The sequence below is a fragment of the Macrosteles quadrilineatus genome, unplaced genomic scaffold (assembly GCF_028750875.1).
Source record: "Macrosteles quadrilineatus isolate MER2022 unplaced genomic scaffold, UCM_ALF_1.0 Scaffold_3__2_contigs__length_128488019, whole genome shotgun sequence".
Taxonomy (NCBI): domain Eukaryota; kingdom Metazoa; phylum Arthropoda; class Insecta; order Hemiptera; family Cicadellidae; genus Macrosteles; species Macrosteles quadrilineatus.
Genome location: NW_026542596.1, coordinates 99,249,362 through 99,274,804, shown reverse-complemented (window position 1 = coordinate 99,274,804; position 25,443 = coordinate 99,249,362). Strand labels below are relative to the sequence as shown.

The 25,443-nt window shown below is 34.1% G+C and overlaps 1 protein-coding gene and 1 long non-coding RNA gene across 6 annotated transcripts in view; both read left to right on the top strand.

The window, feature by feature from the left end:
- The window catches only part of LOC128988717 (TGF-beta-activated kinase 1 and MAP3K7-binding protein 3-like), an 80,714-nt gene that overhangs the window by 9,694 nt on the left and 45,577 nt on the right, over window positions 1-25,443 (top strand). The window contains exon 2 of one of the 5 annotated variants that reach the window (XM_054410291.1): window positions 11,123-11,254. The exons of 2 other annotated variants lie outside the window; for them this stretch is intronic. In XM_054410291.1, coding sequence (XP_054266266.1) covers window positions 11,147-11,254 — 108 coding nt within the window. In that variant the 5' untranslated portion in view covers window positions 11,123-11,146. Of the gene's footprint in view, window positions 1-11,122; window positions 11,255-15,103; window positions 15,185-25,443 lie in introns of those variants that run through there. 2 more of the 5 variants (XM_054410293.1, XM_054410292.1) reach the window with 2 other exon arrangements.
- Window positions 20,033-24,507, top strand: LOC128988718 (uncharacterized). The gene is made up of 4 exons (XR_008490421.1): window positions 20,033-20,545; window positions 21,383-21,543; window positions 22,729-22,839; window positions 24,397-24,507. It is a non-coding gene; the product is annotated as an uncharacterized LOC128988718 (long non-coding RNA).

The following is a 25,443-nucleotide window of genomic DNA, read 5'->3' as shown; positions in this document are numbered from 1 at the left end:
AACTGCCACATTTTTTGCGGCATAGTTCTCTAATAATCTGGGTGTTGCTGCGAACCGAACCACTGGCTCTAACTGGTTTTACCACTCTAAAACTTGCCTGAAAGATTAATAGTATAAAATATTGTATTTTTTATCTTTGATTCTTCTTCAAAGTTTTATCATCAAAGAAAGGCATTTTAAATTCTATTCAATATTGTTATGATTTGCCTGGTTTTATATATAAGTTAGATCAAAATTTGTAGGTTTTTAACAGTTCTCTTATAATACTGGGAAATTGCTTAGTAGTAATTTATCTGTTGATTTCAGTTGTATTCTTGTACGGCATATAGGTACCATAGCAAAGTGCTTGGTCATTAGTGTAAATGTAAGTTTATTATAATGACCCTGACAAAGAGTATATATATTGTTATTAAAGAAACTCCTAAAAGAATATATGTTCCCCATAGACTTAACTGTTAGATATATAACTTATTGTTAATTATTTTTTTACCTCTTTTACACACAAACTTGTTGAGGCAGTAGATTAACCCTTGCAATCCCTACTAAACTCGACAATGCCATTAACTTCCACCCAAGCCGTATACCATTAATTTAAGGTGGGTCCTCCACTCCAGTTACGCCACACATTATTAAGCTCAATGTATATTGCACATGTACGGAATTCGAAAGACCACAATGCTTCACTCGTCAGTGCAACGCCTTAGCCAACTGAGCCACCATGCCATTGTCGGCCAAAAGCACCCAACAACATGAGCGTTCGGAGATTAGATTCTATGGAATACTTAATCGCCAGTGAGCTAGGAGTATGGCAATTTTGCTGCAAAAAGTGATGACTTGCTACACTCATTAGTCTTCATAAACGAGTGAACAGTAAATATTAACATTATCTTGCAGATTCAATAGTTTACTAGTGAACACCAACAAAAGATTTTTAAATGCAACATAGTGCTTAAAAAGGTCAACATAGACTTGTAAATGCCACAGAGCACTTCTGTAGGCCAACAAAGACTATTAGATACAGCAAAGTACTTGTAAGGGTCAACACCGACTTGTAGATGCAACAGAGTGCTTGTTAAGGTCAACACAGACTTGTTGATACAACAGAGTGCTTGAAAAGGTCAAAACAGACTTGTTGATAAAACAGAGTGCTTGAAAAGGTCAACACCGACTTGTAGATGCAACAGAGTGCTTGAAAAGGTCAACTCTGACTTGTAGATGCAACAGAGTGCTTGTTAAGGTCAACACAGACTTGTTGATACAACAGAGTGCTTGTTAAGGTCAACACCGACTTGTAGATGCAACAGAGTGCTTGAAAAGGTCAACTCTGACTTGTAGATGCAACAGAGTGCTTGTTAAGGTCAACACAGACTTGTTGATACAACAGAGTGCTTGGAAAGGTCAACACAGACTTGTTGATACAACAGAGTGCTTGAAAAGGTCAACTCTGACTTGTAGATACAACAGAGTTCTTGTGAAGGTCAACACAAACTTGTAGATGCAACAGAGTGCTTGTGAAGAGTAACACTAACTTGTAGATGCAACAGAGTGCTTGTTAAGGTCAACACAGACTTGTTGATACAACAGAGTGCTTGAAAAGGTCAACACAGACTTGTTGATACAACAGAGTGCTTGAAAAGGTCAACACAGACTTGTTGATACAACAGAGTGCTTGAAAAGGTCAACACAGACTTGTTGATACAACAGAGTGCTTGAAAAGGTCAACACCGACTTGTAGATGCAACAGAGTGCTTGAAAAGGTCAACTCTGACTTGTAGATGCAACAGAGTGCTTGTTAAGGTCAACACAGACTTGTTGATACAACAGAGTGCTTGTTAAGGTCAACACCGACTTGTAGATGCAACAGAGTGCTTGAAAAGGTCAACACAGACTTGTTGATACAACAGAGTGCTTGTTAAGGTCAACACCGACTTGTAGATGCAACAGAGTGCTTGAAAAGGTCAACTCTGACTTGTAGATGCAACAGAGTGCTTGTTAAGGTCAACACAGACTTGTAGATACAACAGAGTGCTTGGAAAGGTCAACACAGACTTGTTGATACAACAGAGTGCTTGAAAAGGTCAACTCTGACTTGTAGATACAACAGAGTGCTTGTGAAGGTCAACACAAACTTGTAGATGCAACAGAGTGCTTGTGAAGAGTAACACTAACTTGTAGATGCAACAGAGTGCTTGTTAAGGTCAACACAGACTTGTTGATACAACAGAGTGCTTGAAAAGGTCAACACAGACTTGTTGATACAACAGAGTGCTTGAAAAGGTCAACACAGACTTGTTGATACAACAGAGTGCTTGAAAAGGTCAACACAGACTTGTAGATACAACAGAGTGCTTGTGAAGAGTAACACTAACTTGTTGAGGCAGCAGAGTGTGGGTGCAAGATTGAGACCACCTTGTAGTCGAAGCTGCTTTTGTCGCTTCATTTCATAAACCTTTACCAAGGTAATGACGCAGAGTCCACTAATGTCACTCATAATGTGTGTTATTATTCTCTTGGTGTGTTAGTTTTGGCAGTACCACTCGCCAACAATCTGTGCGATGAAAGATATCTTGGTCTGTACAATAGTGGAGAATAGACCACTTGATTGATGAACATTTTCAATTATAAGTTAGTGTTTTATACAGTTTGGTGTGTTGTATTGAGTAGATTTCCCATCTTTTTAATTGTTGGTTAGGACATATTTTACAATAGTGTTGTATTCTAGAGGGTAAGCTATTGATTAATACATCTGGGAAAATATGATATAAAAGCATTTCAAGAAAATAATAATAATTGTTTGTACTAAGTTTTAAATTTTTGATTTGTACCAGCAACATAAAAGCGCAATTACAACAAACCGAAAAATTAACTTAGCATCACAGAGAGTAAAATTTTATGAATGATTTAGATTTACTTAAATTTCTACAAACCAAAGCCAGGAACGTAAACAAATTAACTTAAAAAGTTTAACCATAATTTATTGCTTCAAAACCCTATTTCTCTTAATATGACTGCTTTTAAAACCTGAATAAGATGATTAAAATTTACCTCTTTTATAGTTGAATGGATGTGTGAATGGGTGAATGAATATTTTCGAAGTTTGTTACAAAAACAGATAACAAATGATACAGTCATAAGTTTTTGTCAGTTATTTAATATTACAATATTTTTCTTGTTTTTAATGGTGTGATTATAGAAGTCCTGTCTAATGCCAGTGGCATATCTTGTTAGTCTGAAAATAATTGTCTAAATATGTTTGGCTACTTCTACTGGATTTTATTGGTTTGCCGTTAGTTTAGCTAAGGCAATTCCTCTGAGATCTAGAGAACTGTTTGACTCGTATGAGGCGGGTGGCAGTCTATAATCCCTCAAGGTCAGATGAAGCTGAGTCATTGATTTTCTGGTCACTTGTGTGCCTAATTTGTAAACGGTGTCTTTGATGTGCTAGAAAAGAGTGACAGGTAAAAATTGATTATAAATTTTAAATATAGTAAAAACATATTGCATTTAAATTTTTGTTATTTTTGGGAATCTGTGTTTAGTGGTATGTTTTTGAATAGTAAACAAACACAAGAAGAAATACCCCCGCCGCAGCAAACCTGCAGACTAAGCGAATTTCCATTTGACTGATTGGATTTACACTGAAATGTCTACTTAAAAATATAACATTTATTCCCGATTTAAATAGAATTAGTTTAACAAGTACTTAGGTTTGCTGCATCAGGGAGGGTAAAACTGTTTTTTTTTTGTAAAATGTTAATAGTTAGTAAGAAATAAAAACATTTTCCAAATTTGATCAAAATATGTTCATAAACAAGCAAACTACAACAGTTTACTCATTCTCCATAAGAATAACATGGGAATTTTAAATTTACAATTTTTTGGAATTTTCTCCGTAACCATTAGGCGCATAATAACGCTTCAATATACTAAATTATTTGTTTTTTGAAGCTCTACAAAATGGTTTGGAAATAAATTGCTAAATTTTATGTTTTTTGGGTCAAAAATGGGAAAAACCTATTTTTACCCCATAAAACCCCCCGTAAACACCCGTTCCCATGGTCCGATCATGCTGGATCGCGAACTCGTTCGAATAAACGTAGGTTTACACGTTTGTACCAAATTTCATCAAAATCGAATCATTTTTGCTCGAGTTATCGTGCTGACGGACACATATATATATATATATATATATATATATATAAATATATAAATATATATATATATATGAATTTGAACGGACGGTGTTTTTGGCCTCTAGGGACCTCAAAACGAAAAAAAATCGGTCCCGCGTCCAGGTCTTACCATGAGTACTACGGTAATAGCTTATTCCCTATATGGGAAATTCGCTAAAATGTTGTTGAAATATTTTGAACAATATTGTTGTTTATTCAAATATTTCAGGTTAATTTTAAGTTAAGCTTAAATTTAATTTTAACCATCCAAGACTAATATTTTTAACAGAATATCGACCATACTCATATGCTAGATTCCTGCAGTTTTGTATTTATTGCAAAACTAGATGGATTATTGTATAACTATGCATTTTTATTGTAGGATCATGTATATGTGCAATATTTTGATCAGTATAGGATAATTTAAGAATTATTCAATGATAGATGAGTAATTGTAGGATTGTGTATTCATCACTAAAATAGCCAGACAATTCCAGAATAATTGTGTATTTGTTGCTGAATTAGCCAGACAATAGTCTCCCTATCATGTATCATAACTACAAGATACAAGATTAGCCAGACTATTGCAGAGTTGTGTAGCCTATTTGTTGCAAGATTAGCCAGAAATGACAGAGTTGTGTATTTGTTGCAAGATTAGCCAGAAATGACAGAGTTGTGTATTTGTTGCAAGATTAGCCAGACCATTGCAGAGTTGTGTATTTGTTGCAAGATTAGCCAGACTATTGCAGAGTTGTGTATTTGCTGCAAGATTAGCCAGACTGTTGCAGAGTTGTGTATTTGTTGCAAGATTAGCCAGACAATGACAGAGTTGTGTATTTGTGGCAAGATTAGCCAGACTATGATAGAGTTGTGTATTTGTTGCAAGATTAGCCAGACTATTGCAGAGTTGTGTATTTGTTGCAAGATTAGCCAGACTGTTGCAGAGTTGTGTATTTGTTGCAAGATTAGCCAGACAATGACAGAGTTGTGTATTTGTGGCAAGATTAGCTAGACTATGATAGAGTTGTGTATTTGTTGCAAGATTAGCCAGACTGTTGCAGAGTTGTGTATTTGTTGCAAGATTAGCCAGACTATTGCAGAGTTGTGTATTTGTTGCAAGATTAGCCAGACTGTTGCAGAGTTGTGTATTTGTTGCAAGATTAGCCAGACAATGACAGAGCTGTGTATTTGTTGCAAGATTAGCCAGACTATTGCAGAGTTGTGTATTTGTTGCAAGATTAGCCAGACTATTGCAGAGTTGTGTATTTGCTGCAAGATTAGCCAGACTGTTGCAGAGTTTTGTATTTGTTGCAAGATTAGCCAGACAATGACAGAGTTGTGTATTTGTGGCAAGATTAGCCAGACTATGATAGAGTTGTGTATTTGTTGCAAGATTAGCCAGACTATTGCAGAGTTGTGTATTTGTTGCAAGATTAGCCAGACTGTTGCAGAGTTGTGTATTTGTTGCAAGATTAGCCAGACAATGACAGAGTTGTGTATTTGTTGCAAGATTAGCCAGACAATGACAGAGTTGTGTATTTGTTGCAAGATTAGCCAGACTGTTGCAGAGTTGTGTATTTGTTGCAAGATTAGCCAGACTGTTGCAGAGTTGTGTATTTGTTGCAAGATTAGCCAGACTATTGCAGAGTTGTGTATTTATTGCAAGATTAGCCAGACTGTTGCAGAGCTGTGTATTTGTTGCAAGATTAGCCAGACAATGACAGAGCTGTGTATTTGTTGCAAGATTAGCCAGACTATTGCAGAGTTGTGTATTTATTGCAAGATTAGCCAGACTATTGCAGAGTTGTGTATTTGTTGCAAGATTAGCCAGACTGTTGCAGAGTTGTGTATTTGTTGCAAGATTAGCCAGAAATGACAGAGTTGTGTATTTGTTGCAAGATTAGCCAGAAATGACAGAGTTGTGTATTTGTTGCAAGATTAGCCAGACTGTTGCAGAGTTGTGTATTTGTTGCAAGATTAGCCAGACTATTGCAGAGTTGTGTATTTGTTGCAAGATTAGCCAGACTGTTGCAGAGTTGTGTATTTGTTGCAAGATTAGCCAGACTATTGCAGAGTTGTGTATTTGTTGCAAGATTAGCCAGACTATTGCAGAGTTGTGTATTTATTGCAAGATTAGCCAGACTGTTGCAGAGCTGTGTATTTGTTGCAAGATTAGCCAGACAATGACAGAGCTGTGTATTTGTTGCAAGATTAGCCAGACTGTTGCAGAGTTGTGTATTTGTTGCAAGATTAGCCAGACTGTTGCAGAGTTGTGTATTTGTTGCAGGATTAGCCAGACTGTTGCAGAGTTGTGTATTTGTTGCAAGATTAGCCAGACTGTTGCAGAGTTGTGTATTTGTTGCAAGATTAGCCAGACTATTGCAGAGTTGTGTATTTGTTGCAAGATTAGCCAGACTATTGCAGAGTTGTGTATTTATTGCAAGATTAGCCAGACTGTTGCAGAGCTGTGTATTTGTTGCAAGATTAGCCAGACAATGACAGAGCTGTGTATTTGTTGCAAGATTAGCCAGACTGTTGCAGAGTTGTGTATTTGTTGCAAGATTAGCCAGACAGTTGCAGAGTTGTGTATTTGTTGCACGATTAGCCAGACTGTTGCAGAGTTGTGTATTTGTTGCAAGATTAGCCAGACTGTTGCAGAGTTGTGTATTTGTTGCAAGATTAGCCAGACTATTGCAGAGTTGTGTATTTGTTGCAAGATTAGTCAGACTATTGCAGAGTTGTGTATTTATTGCAAGATTAGCCAGACTGTTGCAGAGCTGTGTATTTGTTGCAAGATTAGCCAGACAATGACAGAGCTGTGTATTTGTTGCAAGATTAGCCAGACCTTTAGATGCAACAGAGTACTTGTAAAGGTCAACACAGACTTGTAGATGCAACAGAGTGCTTGTTAAGGTCAACTCTGACTTGTAGATGCAACAGAGTGCTTGTTAAGGTCAACACCGACTTGTAGATGCAACAGAGTGCTTGTTAAGGTCAACACAGACTTTTAGATGCAACAGAGTGCTTGTTAAGGTCAACACAGACTTTTAGATGCAACAGAGTACTTGTAAAGGTCAACACAGACTTGTAGATGCAACAGAGTGCTTGTAAAGGTCAACACAGACTTGTAGATGCAACAGAGTGCTTGTTAAGGTCAACACAGACTTTTAGATGCAACAGAGTACTTGTAAAGGTCAACACAAACTTGTAGATGCAACAGAGTGCTTGTTAAGGTCAACACAGACTTGTAGATACAACAGAGTGCTTGTGAAGAGTAACACAGACTTGTAGGTACAACAGAGTGTTGTGAAGGTCAACACAAACTTGTAGATGCAACAGAGTGCTTGTGAAGAGTAACACAGACTTGTAGATGCAACAGAGTGCTTGTGAAGGTCAACACAAACTTGTAGATGCAACAGAGTGCTTGTTAAGATCAACACAGACTTGTAGATACAACAGAGTGCTTGTGAAGGTCAACACAAACTTGTAGATGCAACAGAGTGCTTGTGAAGAGTAACACTAACTTGTTGAGGCAGCAGAGTGTGGGTGCAAGATTGAGACCACCTTGTAGTCTTAGCTGCTTTTGTCGCTTCATTTCATAAACCTTTACCAAGGTAATGACGCAGAGTCCACTAATGTCACTCATAATGTGTGTTATTATTCTCTTGGTGTGTTAGTTTTGGCAGTACCACTCGCCAACAATCTGTGCGATGAAAGATATCTTGGTCTGTACAATAGTGGAGAATAGACCACTTGATTGATGAAAATTTTCAATTATAAGTTAGTGCTTTTTACAGTTTGGTGTGTTGTATTGAGTAGATTTCCCATCTTTTTAATTGTTGGTTAGGACATATTTTACAATAGTGTTGTATTCTAAAGGGTAAGCTATTGATTAATACATCTGGAAAAATATGAAATAAAAGCATTTCAAGAAAATATTAATAATTGTTTGTACTAAGTTTTAAATTTGTGATTTGTACCAGCAACATAAAAGCGCAATTACAACAAACCGAAAAATTAACTTAGCATCACAGAGAGTAAAATTTTATGAATGATTTAGATTTACTTAAATTTCTACAAACCAAAGCCAGGAACGTAAACAAATTAACTTAAAAAGTTTAACCATAATTTATTGCTTCAAAACCCCTTTCTCTTAATATGACTGCTTTTAAAACCTGAATAAGATGATTAAAATTTACCTCTTTTATAGTTGAATGGATGTGTGATTTTCGAAGTTTGTTACAAAAACAGATAACAAATTGATACAGTCATAACCCATACAGCACACTTTCTCCTCAGGACATCCCACGGATATTGCGACAGGATATGCAAGATATCCCATAGTGGTCCTATGGTCAACTTGGGATATCACAGGATATCCACAGGAATGCGTAATGTCCCCGCCCGGGGATGTCCTACGGATAAGCTCACATGCATATCCGTGGGACATCCGAGGTCATCCCAGGGTAGTCCTCAGGACATTCTCAGGACATATGGGACTACTATGGGATGTCCCTAGGATAAAGTGTGGTCTGGGCCTGAACATAAAAAACACAAAATAATATAGATTTAGTATGAAAAGCTTAATTATAAGTTTAGTAAATTGATTAAATAGTCAATAAACACAAATTTTGAAGAAAAAAACAAGAAAAAAGTTTTTGGCCCAGACGGGTTTTGAACCTGGTACCTTCGCCTTGTGAGCCTCTTACCTTACCTCCTGAGCTATCTGCGCTTGTTGATTATGGGTGTTTTCAAGTGGTTAAAGAGTAGCCGACAGTTGCAATGGTCGCAATACTTAAAATATTTTTGATACTACAGTATAGGCTATTATGATTCTGTTTAGGCCTCAAGTAGTTGAATTTTTTTTCTGGTAGTTGGAGAGGATACTGGTATTTGAATATAGATTATTTAATCACCATTAGATTAGCACTGTAATAATTGGTTGTTATATGATTAAAATTAGTTTTTTGTTGTTTTATTAATTTAAAGTTAGAATTAAATTCACATTTCACACAACTATGATAGAACTCTAGTTTTCCTGAACTCAGTGGTAGTAATATGTCAGTAAAGTAAAGTCAACCCTTGCTAGCCATAGTATTAACAAGACATATTTTCAATCTGGGAAACCTTAAACTTTTAAAATAAATTATAAAACCTCAACATCTTAATGCGTGGGAATCTTATTTTTAGAAAAAAAACAGACCAAAATTATTTGTTAAATAATGAAGACGGCCCAATTATAAATTCGGAATTACTGAAAATAATTACATCAAGAACAACACTGTAACATATCCAAAATTCAAAGGATTAATTTTTCTAATATTATTTTTTATTTTTCCAATATCCTTTAAATCATCTGTTTTAACTTTGTTTAAAATTAATTTATTAAGTAAATATTTACTTTCTGTACTAGTGTAAACACAGCCTGAAGATGGAAACCAAGTTCCTGAAAGCACTAGTGAAAAAAACAAATTATTATATATTGGCCTTGTTGAACATTTAAATTTAGATATACTGTACATTTCATCAGTGGTAGAATTTTTGTCTTCAGTTTGTTACCGGGACATTACGGGACATTACACAGGATATCCAGTGGATTTTTTACATGTCCCGGGACTTTACAGGATATCCTGAGGTTAACTTACAAATCCCGGGACATTATGGTATATTGTAGGATATCCTGTGGATTTCGTACTCGTCCCGGGATTTTGCGGGATATCCTGAGGATAGCGCACATATCCCGAGACATTCTCAGGACATATGGGACTACTATGGGATGTCCCTGGGATAAAGTGTGCTGTCTGGGAAGTTTTTGTCAGTTATTTAATATTACAATATTTTTCTTTTTTTTAATGGCGTGATTATAGAAGTCCTGTCTAATGCCAGTGGCATATCTTCTTAATCTGAAAATAATTGTCTAAATATGTTTGGCTACTTCTACTGGATTTTATTGGTTTGCCGTTAGTTTAGCTAAGGCAATTCCTCTGAGATCTAGAGAACTGTTTGACTCGTATGAGGCGGGTGGCAGTCTATAATCCCTCAAGGTCAGATGAAGCTGAGTCATTGATTTTCTGGTCACTTGTGTGCCTAATTTGTAAACGTTGTCTTTGATGTGCTAGAAAAGAGTGACAGGTAAAAATTGATTATAAATTTTAAATATAGTAAAAACATATTGCATTAAAATTTTTGTTATTTTTGGGAATCTGTGTTTAGTGGTATGTTTTTGAATAGTAAACAAACACGTGAAGAAAAATGTTGTTGAAATATTTTGAACAATATTGTTGTTTGTTCAAATATTTCAGGTTAATTTAAAGTTAAGCTTAAATTTAATTTTAACCATCCAAAGACTAATATTTTTAACAGAATATCGACCATACTCATATGCTAGATTCCTTTGTATTTATTGCAAAACTAGATGGATTATTGTATAACTATGCATTTGTATTGTAGGATCATGTATATGTGCAATATTTAGATCAGTATAGGATAATTTAAGAATTATTCAATGATAGATGAGTAATTGTAGGATTGTGTATTCGTCACTAAAATAGCCAGACAATTCCAGAATAATTGTGTATTTGTGGCTAAATTAGCCAGACAATAGTCTCCCTATCACGTATCATAACTACAAGATACAAGATTAACCAGACTGTTGCAGAGTTGTGTATTTGTTGCAAGATTAGCCAGACTCTAGCAGAGTTGTGTATTTGTTGCAAGATTAGCCAGACTATTGCAGAGTTGTGTATTTGTTGCAAGATTAGCCAGACTCTAGCAGAGTTGTGTATTTGTTGCAAGATTAGCCAGACTCTAGCAGAGTTGTGTATTTGTTGCAAGATTAGCCAGACTATTGCAGAGTTGTGTATTTGTTGCAAGATTAGCCAGACTATGACAGAGCCGTGTATTTGTTACAAGATTAGCCAGACAATGACAGAGTTGTGTATTTGTTGCAGGCAGTATGAGGGTGGTGGGCTGAGATGGCCGAGTGCCCTTGTTCCAACATTTCCATAATGCAACTCTTCCATGAACTCAAACAGAAGTTTCCTGCAGTTCCTGACAGTGTCGTTACCGAGTGCATCAAACTAGTCAGTAAAAATCGTACTTGTTATTGATAAATAATAATAATATTAAAAATACCACTGCTGCAGTAAACCTGCCGACTAAGCAAATTTCCATTTGTCTGAATTGGTTTTTACCTAAATCTATTTAACTAACATTAGGTTTAACGAGTACTTAGGTTTGCTGCTACAAGGAAACTAATAAAGTGTGGATTTTAGTAAAATATCAATAGCTTAGTTTAAAATAGAAAATTTGCCTAGTTTGAGTAAAATATATCCATAAACAAGCAAACTACAACATTTTACAATATTCTCAATAAAAATAACATAAGAATCTTAAATTTACAACTTTTAAAATTTTCTCCGATACCAATAACGTTACCTACTAAAACACTTTGATTTACTAAATTATTTGGTTTTTTAAGCCTTAAAAAAAGGTCTAGATAGAAATGGGAAAATTTGGTGTTTTAAAGGTCAAAAATGAGAAAGAACAATTTTTACCCCATAAAACCCCGGTAAAACCCTGTTTGCATATTTACAGGTTAGTATTAAATACTAAATAAAATACTATAACATTATTCTATACCGGTACTTAATCTGTAAAAGGTTGTTACAAATTAGTTTAATGAAATTTGAACATTACTTTATCGACTTTATTCTGAAGATAGACTTTCCATCTATAAGGACCACCTCTGTCCAATTTAAATAAACAATATTCCAGCAATTTGTCACATACTTTCTCCCATTAGCTTGCGAACAACCTTTATCATGGGTAAGCAATGAGATCAACTAACTAACTTAACTATGATATTTAATAGGTAAAATCACGAAAGTTGCATTAATTATTTAACTGTAATTTTTACAGGATGGGTTGGACTATTTTGTTAAGAATGTTAAGGACCATAACAGAAAAATAACAATCATAATAGTTTTTTTTTGTTGGAAAAATCATTTTTCTGTTTTTATATGGGTTTTTATAGGAAAATAACATATGTTACAATAACTTTCAAACCGAAATTTTTGAAAAAAATGCCTAGATATACCGAATTAGTAGGCGTACCTACATACCAAATTTCATCAAAATTGGACCACAAGTGAAAATCTGTAATTCTGTATACACCCACACATACAGACAGACATCACTTCGAAAACCACTTTTTTGCGTCCAGAGAGACCCAAATAGGACTTATACATTCAAAACTCAAACCCAAAAATGTTGACAAAAACACTACTTTCTCTATAGGCCTAATCTATGTATAGGGGGAGGAAGTAAAAAAAATTTAACACAGTTGAGCAAGTTACACACAAAGTGTGCTACAGTATAAATTTACATTTCCTTTTAGTTTTCTATAACATATACTATAGTCTAGTTTTGGGTTTACAATAAGTTGTTCTTTCATCTTAGCTTGGTCAAAAAGTTGATTCTGGTTGGAAATTCTGGTCCTATCCAAGGATTATTTACACTAGAATCACACAAATAAAATTTACCACTGCGAATAATTTCCTACATCAGATGACAATTGATCAAGCAGTTATGCTGTGACCAGCCTACACCAGGGCCGGCCTAAGAAAAAAATTGCAAGTGTGCAAGACTTACATATCATGCCCCCAAAATGTTGGAATATAAGGTCTAAAAACATAGTATTTGTGCACTTTTGAGCCTCTTTTAGAACATTAAATCTTTGTCTCTCAATTTGATTTAATATTGATTGACTTGTTAGGTTATATACTCTTTTGTACCTTAAACCACTATTATGATGTTAAGCTTCGTAGTCACTTTACAATGATTCTACACTTATATTGCAAGTACTCTCACGCCAGACTAATAAATGGCATATCTCATGGGTGAAATAAAAACATCGGCGAAATAAAATATCGGTGGTTAACTGGCTAGAAGTAGAAAACCCCCGTGGAAGAGGAGGTAGAAATATGTCACAACCACAACCCTTTCTGCGACCCGCCACTCAGACGTAGACGGCTGCTCTACTGACCTTGGACGTTAGTCAAGGGCATCAGGCTACTGTTTTTCAGAATTCGCTAAGGGAGGGGGGGATAGATCTTTGGTTTTAATTTTAATTGAACTGTAACAGTTTTGAGACAATGTTCCTATTTTAAATATTGCTGTCCAATATTTAAATCAATTTCTATGAATTTGCCAATAAAAAAAAATTACCAAGAATGGTCAGTTTTATGCCCCTCCAAAAGGCTTGATTGTGCGGCTGCATACGTCGAACACCCTCAAGCCGGCCCTGGACTACACGTAAACTGAACTTGTTTAAAATTATTCTGATAATAAATGTGATGAAAACATGGAATGGATGGTTTTTCAGTAATTGATTTTCTTGAAGCTATACCGCTTAAACCTGATAATTATTTCTGCTGTCACAGCTCATTTTATTAAAATTTTGCTTGTGTTAAAATTAACTCCCAAACTTTTGCTTGCTTCTGCTTGGGTACAGAGTGTATTCAATTTACTTTGCTTGTTACAGTTTATTCTTTAACTAATTGAGTACCTGTTCTTATTTAGTAGTAGAGACTTAGTCTTAAGTCAGAGGCATGGTATTGATTTCATACACTTCTTAAATTTATTAACAAATGTATAGGGGGTCTTTTCATCACGGCTAGGCCTACAAGTTCCAGGTTGACTAATTCTATTGAGCTTCAGCTTCTTCTACATTAAAAGCTTAAATCTCGTAAATCATAAACAAGTATTACAAGCATGTATTATTTTTTGTAATAAAACGCCTATCGTATTGCTCAAACGTCTGCTAGGACTAAAGTTGAGATACACTTTTATAAAATTTGCGCAAAGACATATCAAACCGGCCTAACCAATGCTGCAACTATTAAAGATCTTTGTTGAAGAAAAACGTTACAATCAAAACCGAGCACACGGTAAAACTTACAAAAATAGTGTTTATAATTTGTGTGAATAGAAACTAATTATAACGTGTGTTGTGAAGGCTGTAAATACTGATGTCCGCCCACAACCTAGTGGGAGGAGGAAGGGGAAGGGAAGTGGTTCTATTTGAGACGTAAGGTGGGCAGCTACTCCCTCCACCTCCTGTGTCGATTGATCTCCCCCTACATTCCTAGCTTATCACCAACGTGCATCTACCACTACACCCATTCATTATCAATCGATAATTTGTCACTTGTGTTGGGTTTAGCAGGGACATTCTTTTCTCTACGCAATTCATAAGTTTGTATAGAAAATATTTTTAAGGATTTTGTGAAAAATGCACTTTTTAAATAGTGGTGAAGTGTAATTGTAATTTACTTCACTACAATACAAGCCAAGGAGAGTTTTTTTTTAATTGTGGTAAAATTACACCACATTTCAGATGACAGGCTTTAGTTTGTGTATAAATTATAATATACAATAACTTTATTTTGTTAGTAAAATTGTTCAAATCATACTGTAATAAACATTACTACGCAAAAAAACCCATGACACAAATTAAACCTCAATCATACGCTGGATTTTTGTAAAAAAACTAAGCAAACAACTTTTACTTTTGAAATGCAATATATTATAATGATTACTCTTTCTAATCAAACTAAAAATGAAAAAGCAACACATTAGTGGCTTGAAAATATTTAAAGTGGTTGTCTACTATTAATATTGATCTTGTTTGGAAATAAACTGAACTGTGTTAACTCGGCCATTAAATTGTTTGAAAATATTTTCAATCTGGGAAAATTCCTGTACAATTCATGGGATTTGTAATTCACGTCAAAAACCAATCAAAAAGTGAATGGCGTGTTACACAGAGAAGATACAAAGATATGAAATCGGAGCTGAGACATGTTGTCAGTGAGGTGATGAACAATAGAGTAGGAGAGGAATGTAAACAGTAGGTAGGCCAAGTGCCAGGAGCGCCCACTCGGGCCACAGTACGTGGTTGTCTCGCGGTGTGACAAGTGTCCACTCCGGAAACTAGTTCTGTTGTGTAGGTAAATTGAAATATTTTAGTTTTAAAACCTTCCGGTACAGTTATTGAAAGTATGTATACAAATTTAACTAAGGTTAGAATTAATTATAAGAAAGATAGAGTGTATTATTTCTTATTAAAACAATAGTACGGGTAGTGAATACTAGAATATTTATTTAGTTGGTTTTTAAATTTTAGAAAAAGGGTTAGACTTAGTTCAGCTAGCTCACATGTGCGATTTTTCAGGGTCACAAGACATAACACTGTAGGCCTATATATTTTCCCCTGGTTCTAATTTTCTCAGGTAACCTAGCTGAACTCTGACCATTCAATGAAAACTCCTTTTATTAATATAACCTTTTGCCTTTGGTTTATAGATCCTTTCTTGGTTTATTTTTTGGCTAGTGAAATTAATTTGGATGTTGCTTGTGGTGAAATTGATTTTGTAAACTATCTGTAAAACATACTTTACATGTTATTATTTTAAATAGTTTGAGTTTTGATTTCTTATATTGTAGTGAAATTGTCTTGGAATATTTGGATTTAAGTGCCAATCTTGTGTTGTGTCATAAACACGGCTTATCAGATCTGCAGCTTTATAGTACACGGCTAATTATACTTGCAACCTATTCATGTGTTAGAGTCACTCCCTTCACCAACCATAACTGAAACAAGAGAAAATAATTTATGAAACATGGTGATAATGTCTTTGATCTGTCTATTCCTGTTCACTTGCCATCAAACCATAGTGTTTGGAATCAAAACCAAGAATAAGAAATGTTTGTAACTGAAACAAAATTCAATGGCGTCTAGGTAATTTGCATGTAACCAAATTTGTCTTCACTACTTTAACGGTGCATTTTTAGTTTTATTATTTTCTAGTTTTAAAACAGATTTTATTTTTTTAAGGCCAGATTTGCATTACCAAAAGTTAGACCTGCATTTCAAAAGACCTTCAGATCCCTTAAGTTAAAATGTCAAGTCAAACCAGGTTAAAAAATTCAAATCTTAACTGTATTAAGTGAACATTTTACTACTCAACTGTAAATGTCTGGTTTTAAAAACAACTTATTGACTAGTAGATTGTTTTTTCCAGTGGGTTGACCCATCACTACAAGTACAAGCGCTAATCTGTCTGCTTGAGTCCAGTCAGGGCTCAGACATGCCGTATATTTGTTTATTTGAGTGGAGTTAAAATTTATAAAAGTTTTATTGTGACATTGCAGGATTAACCATCCAGATCCTATGCAAATATTCAGATTACAGGATTGTATTGTTGTATTGCTATTCATTTGAACTTCACCCATGCTGAGATGTATGCAGCATCAATGCTAAAATTAGCATCTGGTTCCACTTTTCCTGGTTGGCTTTGTTTTCCTCGTTTTCATCTGTGAATTATGTAACATTGCTGATTGATGAATGTTTCTCACAACCATAACAAGATAATGAGACTTAGTATATTACTAAATAAACATGATCCCACTTGAAATCATAGTGAGGACTATTGAATATTTTTAATCGTTAGAGTTATTTAAGACATGGTCATACTTATTTTGGTGCTAATTTTGAGTACATTCATGAATTGTCCCATATTTCATTCCCGTATATGTTGCAAATACAAATATGATGTAAATTTAGACTGATTTGATAAAAATTTTGTTTGAAATAAACATAATTTTTTTATAGGAACCACAATATTGTGCTCTTTGATTTCCATTCATAAGAAACGGTATCAGTAAATCTGACACATACTTTCTCCCATTAGCTTGTCAACAACCTTTATGATGGGTAGGCGGTCGGAGTAACTATGACATTTTTTTAGGGGAAATCACAAAATTTGCAATAACCTTTGAACCCTAATTTTTGTAGCAATGGGGGGTTGTACTATTATGGTTAGAATTATAAGGACCATAAAAAAACTAATGCTAATCAAAACAGTTTTTTTAATCCGATTTTTTTGTTTTTTTATGGGTTGTTTTAATGGGAAGATAATATAAGTTACAATAACTTTAGAACCATAATTTACAGCAATAGGAGTTGAAACAATTTTGTTCAGATATTAAAGGGCTATAACATAAATTTTCATCAAAATCGTTCTGGCAATTTTCGAGAAAATTAAATTTTCTGGGTTTCATAAGAACATACCTATTAAATATCAAAATTAAAAAAAAAATACTTCCGCCCCAGCAAACCTGTCAACTATACAGACAGCACACACACACACACACACAGAAATCACTTTGAAAACCATTTTTTTGGGTCCAGTGGGATCCAAAACGATAGATCCACTCAAAACTCAAACTCGAAAATGTTGACAAAAACAATACTTTCTCCATATACTATGGTGTAGGGTTAGAAAGTAATACACTAACCAAAACCGTTATGAAATTGTTATAATTTTCAAATTACTTTTTTTTGAGGGGTACAATCATAAATGGGTAGCCAAGAAGCGAATAATATATTATAACACCATGAATACTTCTTTATGTCTGATCTTCGAGCATTTTTTAAAAAGTATTTCCAGGAACTAGTGAATAGCATATTTTATACAATGTACCGCGAGCTTGCTCGGATTGAATTAAACATTTATTAGATAAGATAATTAGGTTAAATAAAATAAATCTATCTAATCAATGTGAGAATATTTGAGATTATATAAATAAAACATTTTATTTGTACACCTACACACATACACCTTGTTATAAATACAATGCAATCCACACTATGTTTTACGTTTCAACTTCCATTTCGATCGGTTTGATGACGTGATTGGAGGAGCATTGTTTATAACTTCTCTCCACTACACTGAACACTCGTGTGAGTAGGATTTGTTGGCGGTGAGACAATCCTCAAGACGTTTCTGTTAACCCAATAGTAGGCCACATAAAGCACACCATGCATGAAAACCATGGTGATTATTATCAACCTACGAATTACAGTTTTTATCCTTGGCTCTTGTATATGTTCATTGCGAATGCTTGACGTATGGGAAACTGATGACGCTGCATTATATTTCTTAGATGGGACTTAATTGAATCTAAGGTGATTTGTGGAATGTGAACAATTCTTCCAAAATGCTATCCTGTGATTATTTTGGCCTTAATAGTTCTTTTACCATTGAGTTCCGTTGCACATACCTTCAGTACGTTTTGCAATAACATTATAATGTTACCTCCTTGAAATTTAGTCCATGCTTGCAAAATCGCTAATGTCAATGGAGTTCAGGAATTCAGGCGTAAATTGTAGGCGGTCTGCTTGGTCTTCAATTGAATTGAAACTTTTGTAAACCTCATTGCCCAGTACAATTTGGATTATTTTGTTATTTTTCTTTCCAATTCCAATTTCAGCATTAAGTGGAGCAAGAATAGCACGGTATTTGAAATCTTTGAATTGTCCATTTGCTATTTGGGCGCCAAATGCTTCTTCAATAACATCTCTCATCCGGTGACATGACAATTTTATAGGTTTGAGGAATTTCAGTCTGCTAAAGGCCTGTTGTTTATCTAATTGCTTGGCCATATCTGAAATTATTTCTCTACTTTTAGTCTTTGATGTGCAAATTGACGGTAGTTTTGCAATATTTGGTGAGATGTATGAGCTGGTTGGGACTGGCTCGTTGTACAAAGTGGTAAAGTTTGTTCCCTGACGATCGATTGTACCTTCTCTCCCTTGCAGATTCCATATATATTTTCGCTTTGGAGGTCTTCCGCCTTCCATTCAAATCTTGGAAATTAAAATTGAAAACCTTTAACACTAATACTGTGTAGCTAATAAACTTAACTAAATATACCGTAACTATTCTTTAAAATGTATAATCCAAATTAAACAGTTATTTTTGTTTATATGTCAAATAAAAAGAAGACGATAAAATAACCTTTATCAGCTGTTTTTGTTAAATGCAGCTAAAAAAGGTATTGCCGATAACGTGGGCACTTTCAAAGGCTCTAGGACGGAAACTAAATTTTCCCCAGACAACTTGTGACCTACTCCAATAGATTTCTCGTGGCCAAATACCCCACATTAAACATAATGAACCAAAAATCCTTGGACGAAAAAAAAGTTTGCCTGTACATATGCTTGTTTTAGGGACAAAAAGCACTTATACACAGTACTAGCAGATTACCCGTGAACTATCATCATGTCAAATTTCAGCCCAATCCGACCAGTATTTTTCGAGTTTACTTTTCCCATACACACATACAGCAACCACCTCTTTTTTATAATAGTATCCCTCATAGCACAGAATATTTAATTTGATATCAAATAAACGTTCGATATATCAAACTATGTCAAATCAAAAATTTGATATTTATTTGATATTCATTTAATGTTCAAAATGTCAAAGTCAAACAATGTCAAACTTTGAATATTTATTGAATCTTCATAATATCAAAGTCAAATAACATCAAATTTAGAATATTATCTGAATATTCTAAATGTAAAAAATTTGATTTTCTCTTTGAAAATTTCTAAACATACTAAAGTTTAAAAAATTTTTAGATTTAAGTTTTCAAATTCTTTAGAGTAAAGAATTAGTCCCCAGCCTACAGTTTGTAATATGGAGGTCGGAGGTCAATTAATAATTAATTAAGTCAATTAATTAATCTCAATATAATTAATAATAGGAAGGAACACTGAACACTGTAATTTTTAATTAATTGGTGATGGATTTTGACTTGTCGCGGGGGGGGGGGGGGAGTTGTTGCAACATCTGATATTTTTCTGAATGTAGGCTTACTACACATTTCAAGAAGAGTGAATAGGAAACACAGCTTTTTTTAAAGTTTTGTTTATTAATAAAAAAGTCAAACTCTTAAAGATTGGCCTTATCATTTTATTTGTACTAGTAAATTAAACCAAACGTAAATTTAATTTTTTTTAAGTGTAATATAACTCTAAAAATAGGTTAAGTATCTTGTTTGAGCTTGACTTGACCCATTCGTATGAAAGGAAGAGGAGGAAGACTGAAGACAAAACACCAACTTAATTCTAACCTAACTCAGCAAACAAAACAAAACATTACAAATTACAAAATCCGTCGCGCGACCGACCAGTGGACCTGTGGACAGTGGTGGGTGGTGGCCAGTTTACTCACTGTGTTGATTTATTTATTAACCAACAAATTGCCCATTTTGAGGGAAAGTACACGATTTATGTAAAATGTACCTATGACAACTAACTTGTTGAGTAGGCTACACAAGTAGTGAAAATAAACTATGGAAGCAACAAGAGTATCAAGAACAAGACATAACCTCAAATCAGTTAACTTAAGTGTTTTGATCTTTTGTTTAGTGTGTGTCACTGTTAGGAGTTGTTATTTTTGTGACTGGGTATTGGCATAACCTACACCGAACATCTTTTCACGTTTTGATCCTTGGAGCATGTAAGTATAAAGTCACTATAGCCTACCTAGTAACATAAGTTAGACGTATTTTAAGCCTTGGCCTTACCTAGACCTAAGTTACTGTACAAATTAAATTGGCCAACTTATCATTCCTAATGCCTTAAGTATAAATAAATAAATCTGAAACCTCAAAATAGGCAATCTGTTTTAGAGGAAGTATTTTTCTGCATACAAGTTAGGCTTAGGCATAAGCTACTAAGTTAGGCGGCTTGCTTAGTTCTTACTGAACCAGTAGTTTATTTAGCTTAGGGCAACTTCCGGATGAAAATAGTGTTCAAGGCTAGTAGGCCTAAGTAGGACTAACTTACTGGTTTACAAGGCAAATGGAATACCATACTGTGTTGTAATACCTTGTTAATTTTGAAATATTACTAAGTTATGTGGGTTATATTTTACGTCAGTCACTAACTTAAGTTTAGGTAAATTCACCATCAAGAATAAGTTAACTTAATTTAGGCTAGCCTTAGCCTAGGCCTAACTTATTCTACCTCAACCAGGTTACAATTACCGGTATTATAAAATAAATAGCCTAGCCTATTTGAAATCCATTTTCATTTTAAACTGAATTGGGGTACACGTATCTGTTGTCAAAAACAACTGAATGAATATATAACGATCGATATTTTCATTCGGTTGTTTTTGACAACAGATACGAAAGTCTACCCCTGTATTGTCTCTTGTAGTCTTTTGTATTTTAGTTGTTGTCTGCTTCCTTTACCAACCAAAGATTAGGCCTAACTAATCTTGATACATATTTTGGTCAGAGAAAGGTATGCATGAATTTAACTAAAAGTAGTTTTCCCTCCATTGTTTCAGTTGATAACCCTGCAGCTTTGGTGGAAGTTATTATTTGGTAGCAGTGAATAATTTACCTACCAATTCTCCCGAGTGACAAAGTGGCTGTCTAGCAGCCTGTAGGCTGGGAAGGAGGAATAAATTTTTCTTTTGCAATCTGCATCTGAAGCCAGCTATCTTGCGTAAGTTTTTTTTGTTTATTTACAATCAGACATTAATAATAGGTAGACTTACATATATTTCAATTAGGTTTTCTCAAGTTAAAATAAGTTATACCTACAGTAGGTACTACAAAGTTACAATCTTAGGTGTTTTTATTTCAATTTTTCTGTTTGATTCGCCATAAAATTTCTTGCTGTGACCTTGTATTATGTGATGTTGGGGATTTTTAAGTATTTCTTTTTCGCCATAAAGGTTACAGTTCCGCAGAGAACCTGCGATATATTATCAGATGAATAACATTCAATAATTATTTGATTCAATACACCGTTCCCTATGTTTTTTCACTATGTAAACATCAAATTGAGTTATGATTTGCAGATTTGGTGATCTGGTTTTGTAATATTAAAATCGAATCGGATATATATACCGTCCGATAATATATCACAGGTTCTCTTAGGAACTGTAGGTAAGTTAGGCCCTACCGCCAAAACACAACTTAATTCATGATAGGTACCTATTGGGTATTAACGTAGCCTAAGGTTCATCACACAGTTAAGAGAGTTTTTCTTTTTTGTGACCCACTTATATAGGAAGTCTTTGATTTACACTATATAAATATTCCGGCAGTGCTAACTTATGTAAAAGAAAACTGTATTAGTTGAATTTTTTTAAACGCACACATAGGCAAGGCCACACTAAAAAAAAACAGGCCGTAATGCTCGTCAATCATGACGTCACGATAGAAGACGGCAATGACGTAATTAAGGTTATATTTTTGTTTTCCATGAAAAGATTCAAACAAGCAGCTGATCACAAACGGCAAAAATACGTCATTGCCGTCTTCTATCGTGACGTCATGCTAGATGAGCATTACGGCCTGTTTTTTTAGTGTGGCCTTGACATAAGGCTATACACACACCAAACTACATCCGACCGTTGCACTCATTTCAGTCAGTGCTCACCCCAATATTTGTCCGTTTAAGTGACTGAGGATTACTTTTACCACTACCTAGGTCAAAATTTTCAATTTTCAGATTTAGATTTAGCTTTAACAGGCTACTCAAAAGAAGCAAAGACCATCAAAATATAAAATTGATTTCACTAACAATTTAATATGTGTACCTAGTTGTAGGCTATCCTGGGTGTTGATCAGGAAAATGAAAATATACAAATTCTAGTGCTAATACTAATCTCTTATTATACAGAGGCAGTACCGGTACGCAAGAACACTAGGATCGTGGTGTAATGGAAATATATGTTGTTGCTACTATAATCAAGAATTGGCTTCGCCCAGCAAAGTTTAGGATTGATGCAAGGTAAATTTATTGTGTTATTTATAATTTAGGTTAAAGAAAAGATTGCTTATCTATTTACCTAATATAGAACTTAAATTTTATCATAATTAACAGAGTAGGCCTACATCTAACTACTGTGATGTTTTCTTTTCCAATTGTGAATTTTCAGTGACAGGCTATGCAAATGAGCAAAACTTAATTTGCGGTTTTATCCATCTCTTTTTTCTTTATTGTCAAGAACTCAATGCCTTATCGACAAATTTAATTATAAAGTACAGTTATAGTAAAAAAATAGGTCTTAAAAGTGTCTAACCAAGGGGTCTCCAACCTACAGCCTGGGGGCTACATCCGGCCCTCGTGCAGTTTTATTCCAGCCAGCAGAAAGCCAGCATACATTTTTGAAAATTATTTTTTATAGCAAACACCAATGATATTCTCCCACGATTGCGTAAACACGTGTGGTCAGGTGGTCTCAGCTATACCGTGATCATCTCCCGTGATTTCGCCAAGACTCATGAGCATATTATACTGCAGTCTCGACGGTGCCGTGATTGTCTTTTGCAATCCCAGCAACACCCGTCATTGTTGACCGTGATTTCCTTGAGGTGTAAAAAGAGAACGTTGTCAATGAATGCAGGCTCAGCCATGGGATATTTATTTACCTCGCGGCTCATACCATAATTAAGAGCAATTAACTGTCTTTTCCCCATTCAACAAAATTCGTGTACAATTCCCTGTCTCCAAGTTGGCAGGCTAACGTATTTAAATAGGAACATAGTAAATGTCTCTCACTTGCTAATTTTTTCTCAATAGGCCTAGGGAAATATTAGCAGTAGTCAAGTAGCGGCAGATTAATTTAAATATACATATTTTTAATTGATCCTAATTGGCAGAACTACAAGTTGAAATCTTAAACTAGCTGACATTTTAAGTATCAAATTATATAGCCTATTCTCACTAAAAAATCATTGCACTTTTTGTCAAAGATTTAGCTTAGAATGCGATTACTTCTTAACTGCACATCTTTTGTTAGAATTAGAGGCATTTATAATTTTATTTTATGAACAGAACTATATTTTAGATTATTAAACAACGGATACTGATGTAGTTTACTTGTTTATGGATAGATTTTGATAAAATTTGGCAAACTTATTTACTTTATCCTATAGGCTACTATTGACGTATGCTCAAAAAAACGTTTTACCTTCTCCATAGCAGCAAACCTAAGCTCTTGTTAAATCTAATCTTCATTCGATTTTTATCTTGTATATATTTTTTATAATCTCAGCAAGTTAGGTTAGCTTATGACAGTTTAATTTTATAATAGAATGCTCTCATTTCGTCAGTATCACAAAAAGCCTTTAGCTTGTGACAAACGACAACTACAATCGCATCGATAGTAGATGATGTTGTGATTCGATAGAGTAACGAACAATTAACGTTAGTCGCTAAATCGGTGGCGTTTTTTAGACAAAAAAGTGCTCACCGAGGAAAAAAAGGTTGGAGACCCCTTGTCTAACATATTATATTTTATCTATAGTTGTCTTAGAAAATAACTCTGTTGAACCTCTTTTACAGGAACAATAGAAAAATCAAGAAGGCCATTTGGGAGATGAAGAAGACCAGAATTATTTTTTTGTAAATAGTACATGTCTTTTTTATATTTGTATTTAAATAATTTTTAATTAAACTTATTTTACTATACAAACAACGTTTTATCTTTAAAATGTTTTCCTTGAATGCAATTTTGTTGTAAACAAATATGTTTTGTGATACTTTTATTCATGTTTTGTCAAATAAGATATATATATATATATATATTTAAATTTTTGGGTAACCCAAGAACTTTAACAAACTACCTATAACTTCAGAATAATAAGTCGAATCAAGGAAAGAACTGTATAGAGGTCTGAACTGCTATTATTTTAATCGCCATGAAATTTGAAATGTGAAAAAATGCAACCTAATTCTTCTAAACATATTTTACCAATAAATTTATTAGACATTTATTTGATATTCAATTTAATATTTATTTAATATCAAATTAAGTGAGGTTGAACCTAAATTGACCATTTATTTGATATCAAATGAATGTTCGCGAATATCAATTTAATATTCGAATGTCAAAAATGTTATATCAATATTAATCACCATCATATTTAAAATGTGAATGTAAATTCAATCATATTCTCTTTATCATATTTTACCAATAAATTTATGAATGTCAAATTTGATATTTATTTTATATTCAATTTGAATATTCATTTGATGTAAAATTGAGTGACGTTTGAACCTAAATTGAACGTTTATTTGATATCAAATGAATGTTCGTGAATATCAATTTGATATTCAAATGTCAAAAATTTGATAGCTATTTGATATCAAATAAATATTCGGTGCTATGTGGGATAGATGCCAGCTTATAGTATAGCACATTTACCATAGCCATAATGTTCTACCACTGCACCTAAACCCTATTTGATATCATAGAACCAACTTGTGCAGCCGAAAAAGCTGACAAAATTCTTTAATTCCTTTAAAATAATATGCATACTCATAAGGTTAACATGGAAAACTCCAGAGCCACTTGGGTTGAGCCCGAAAGGATTTTTGAGATAAGAATAC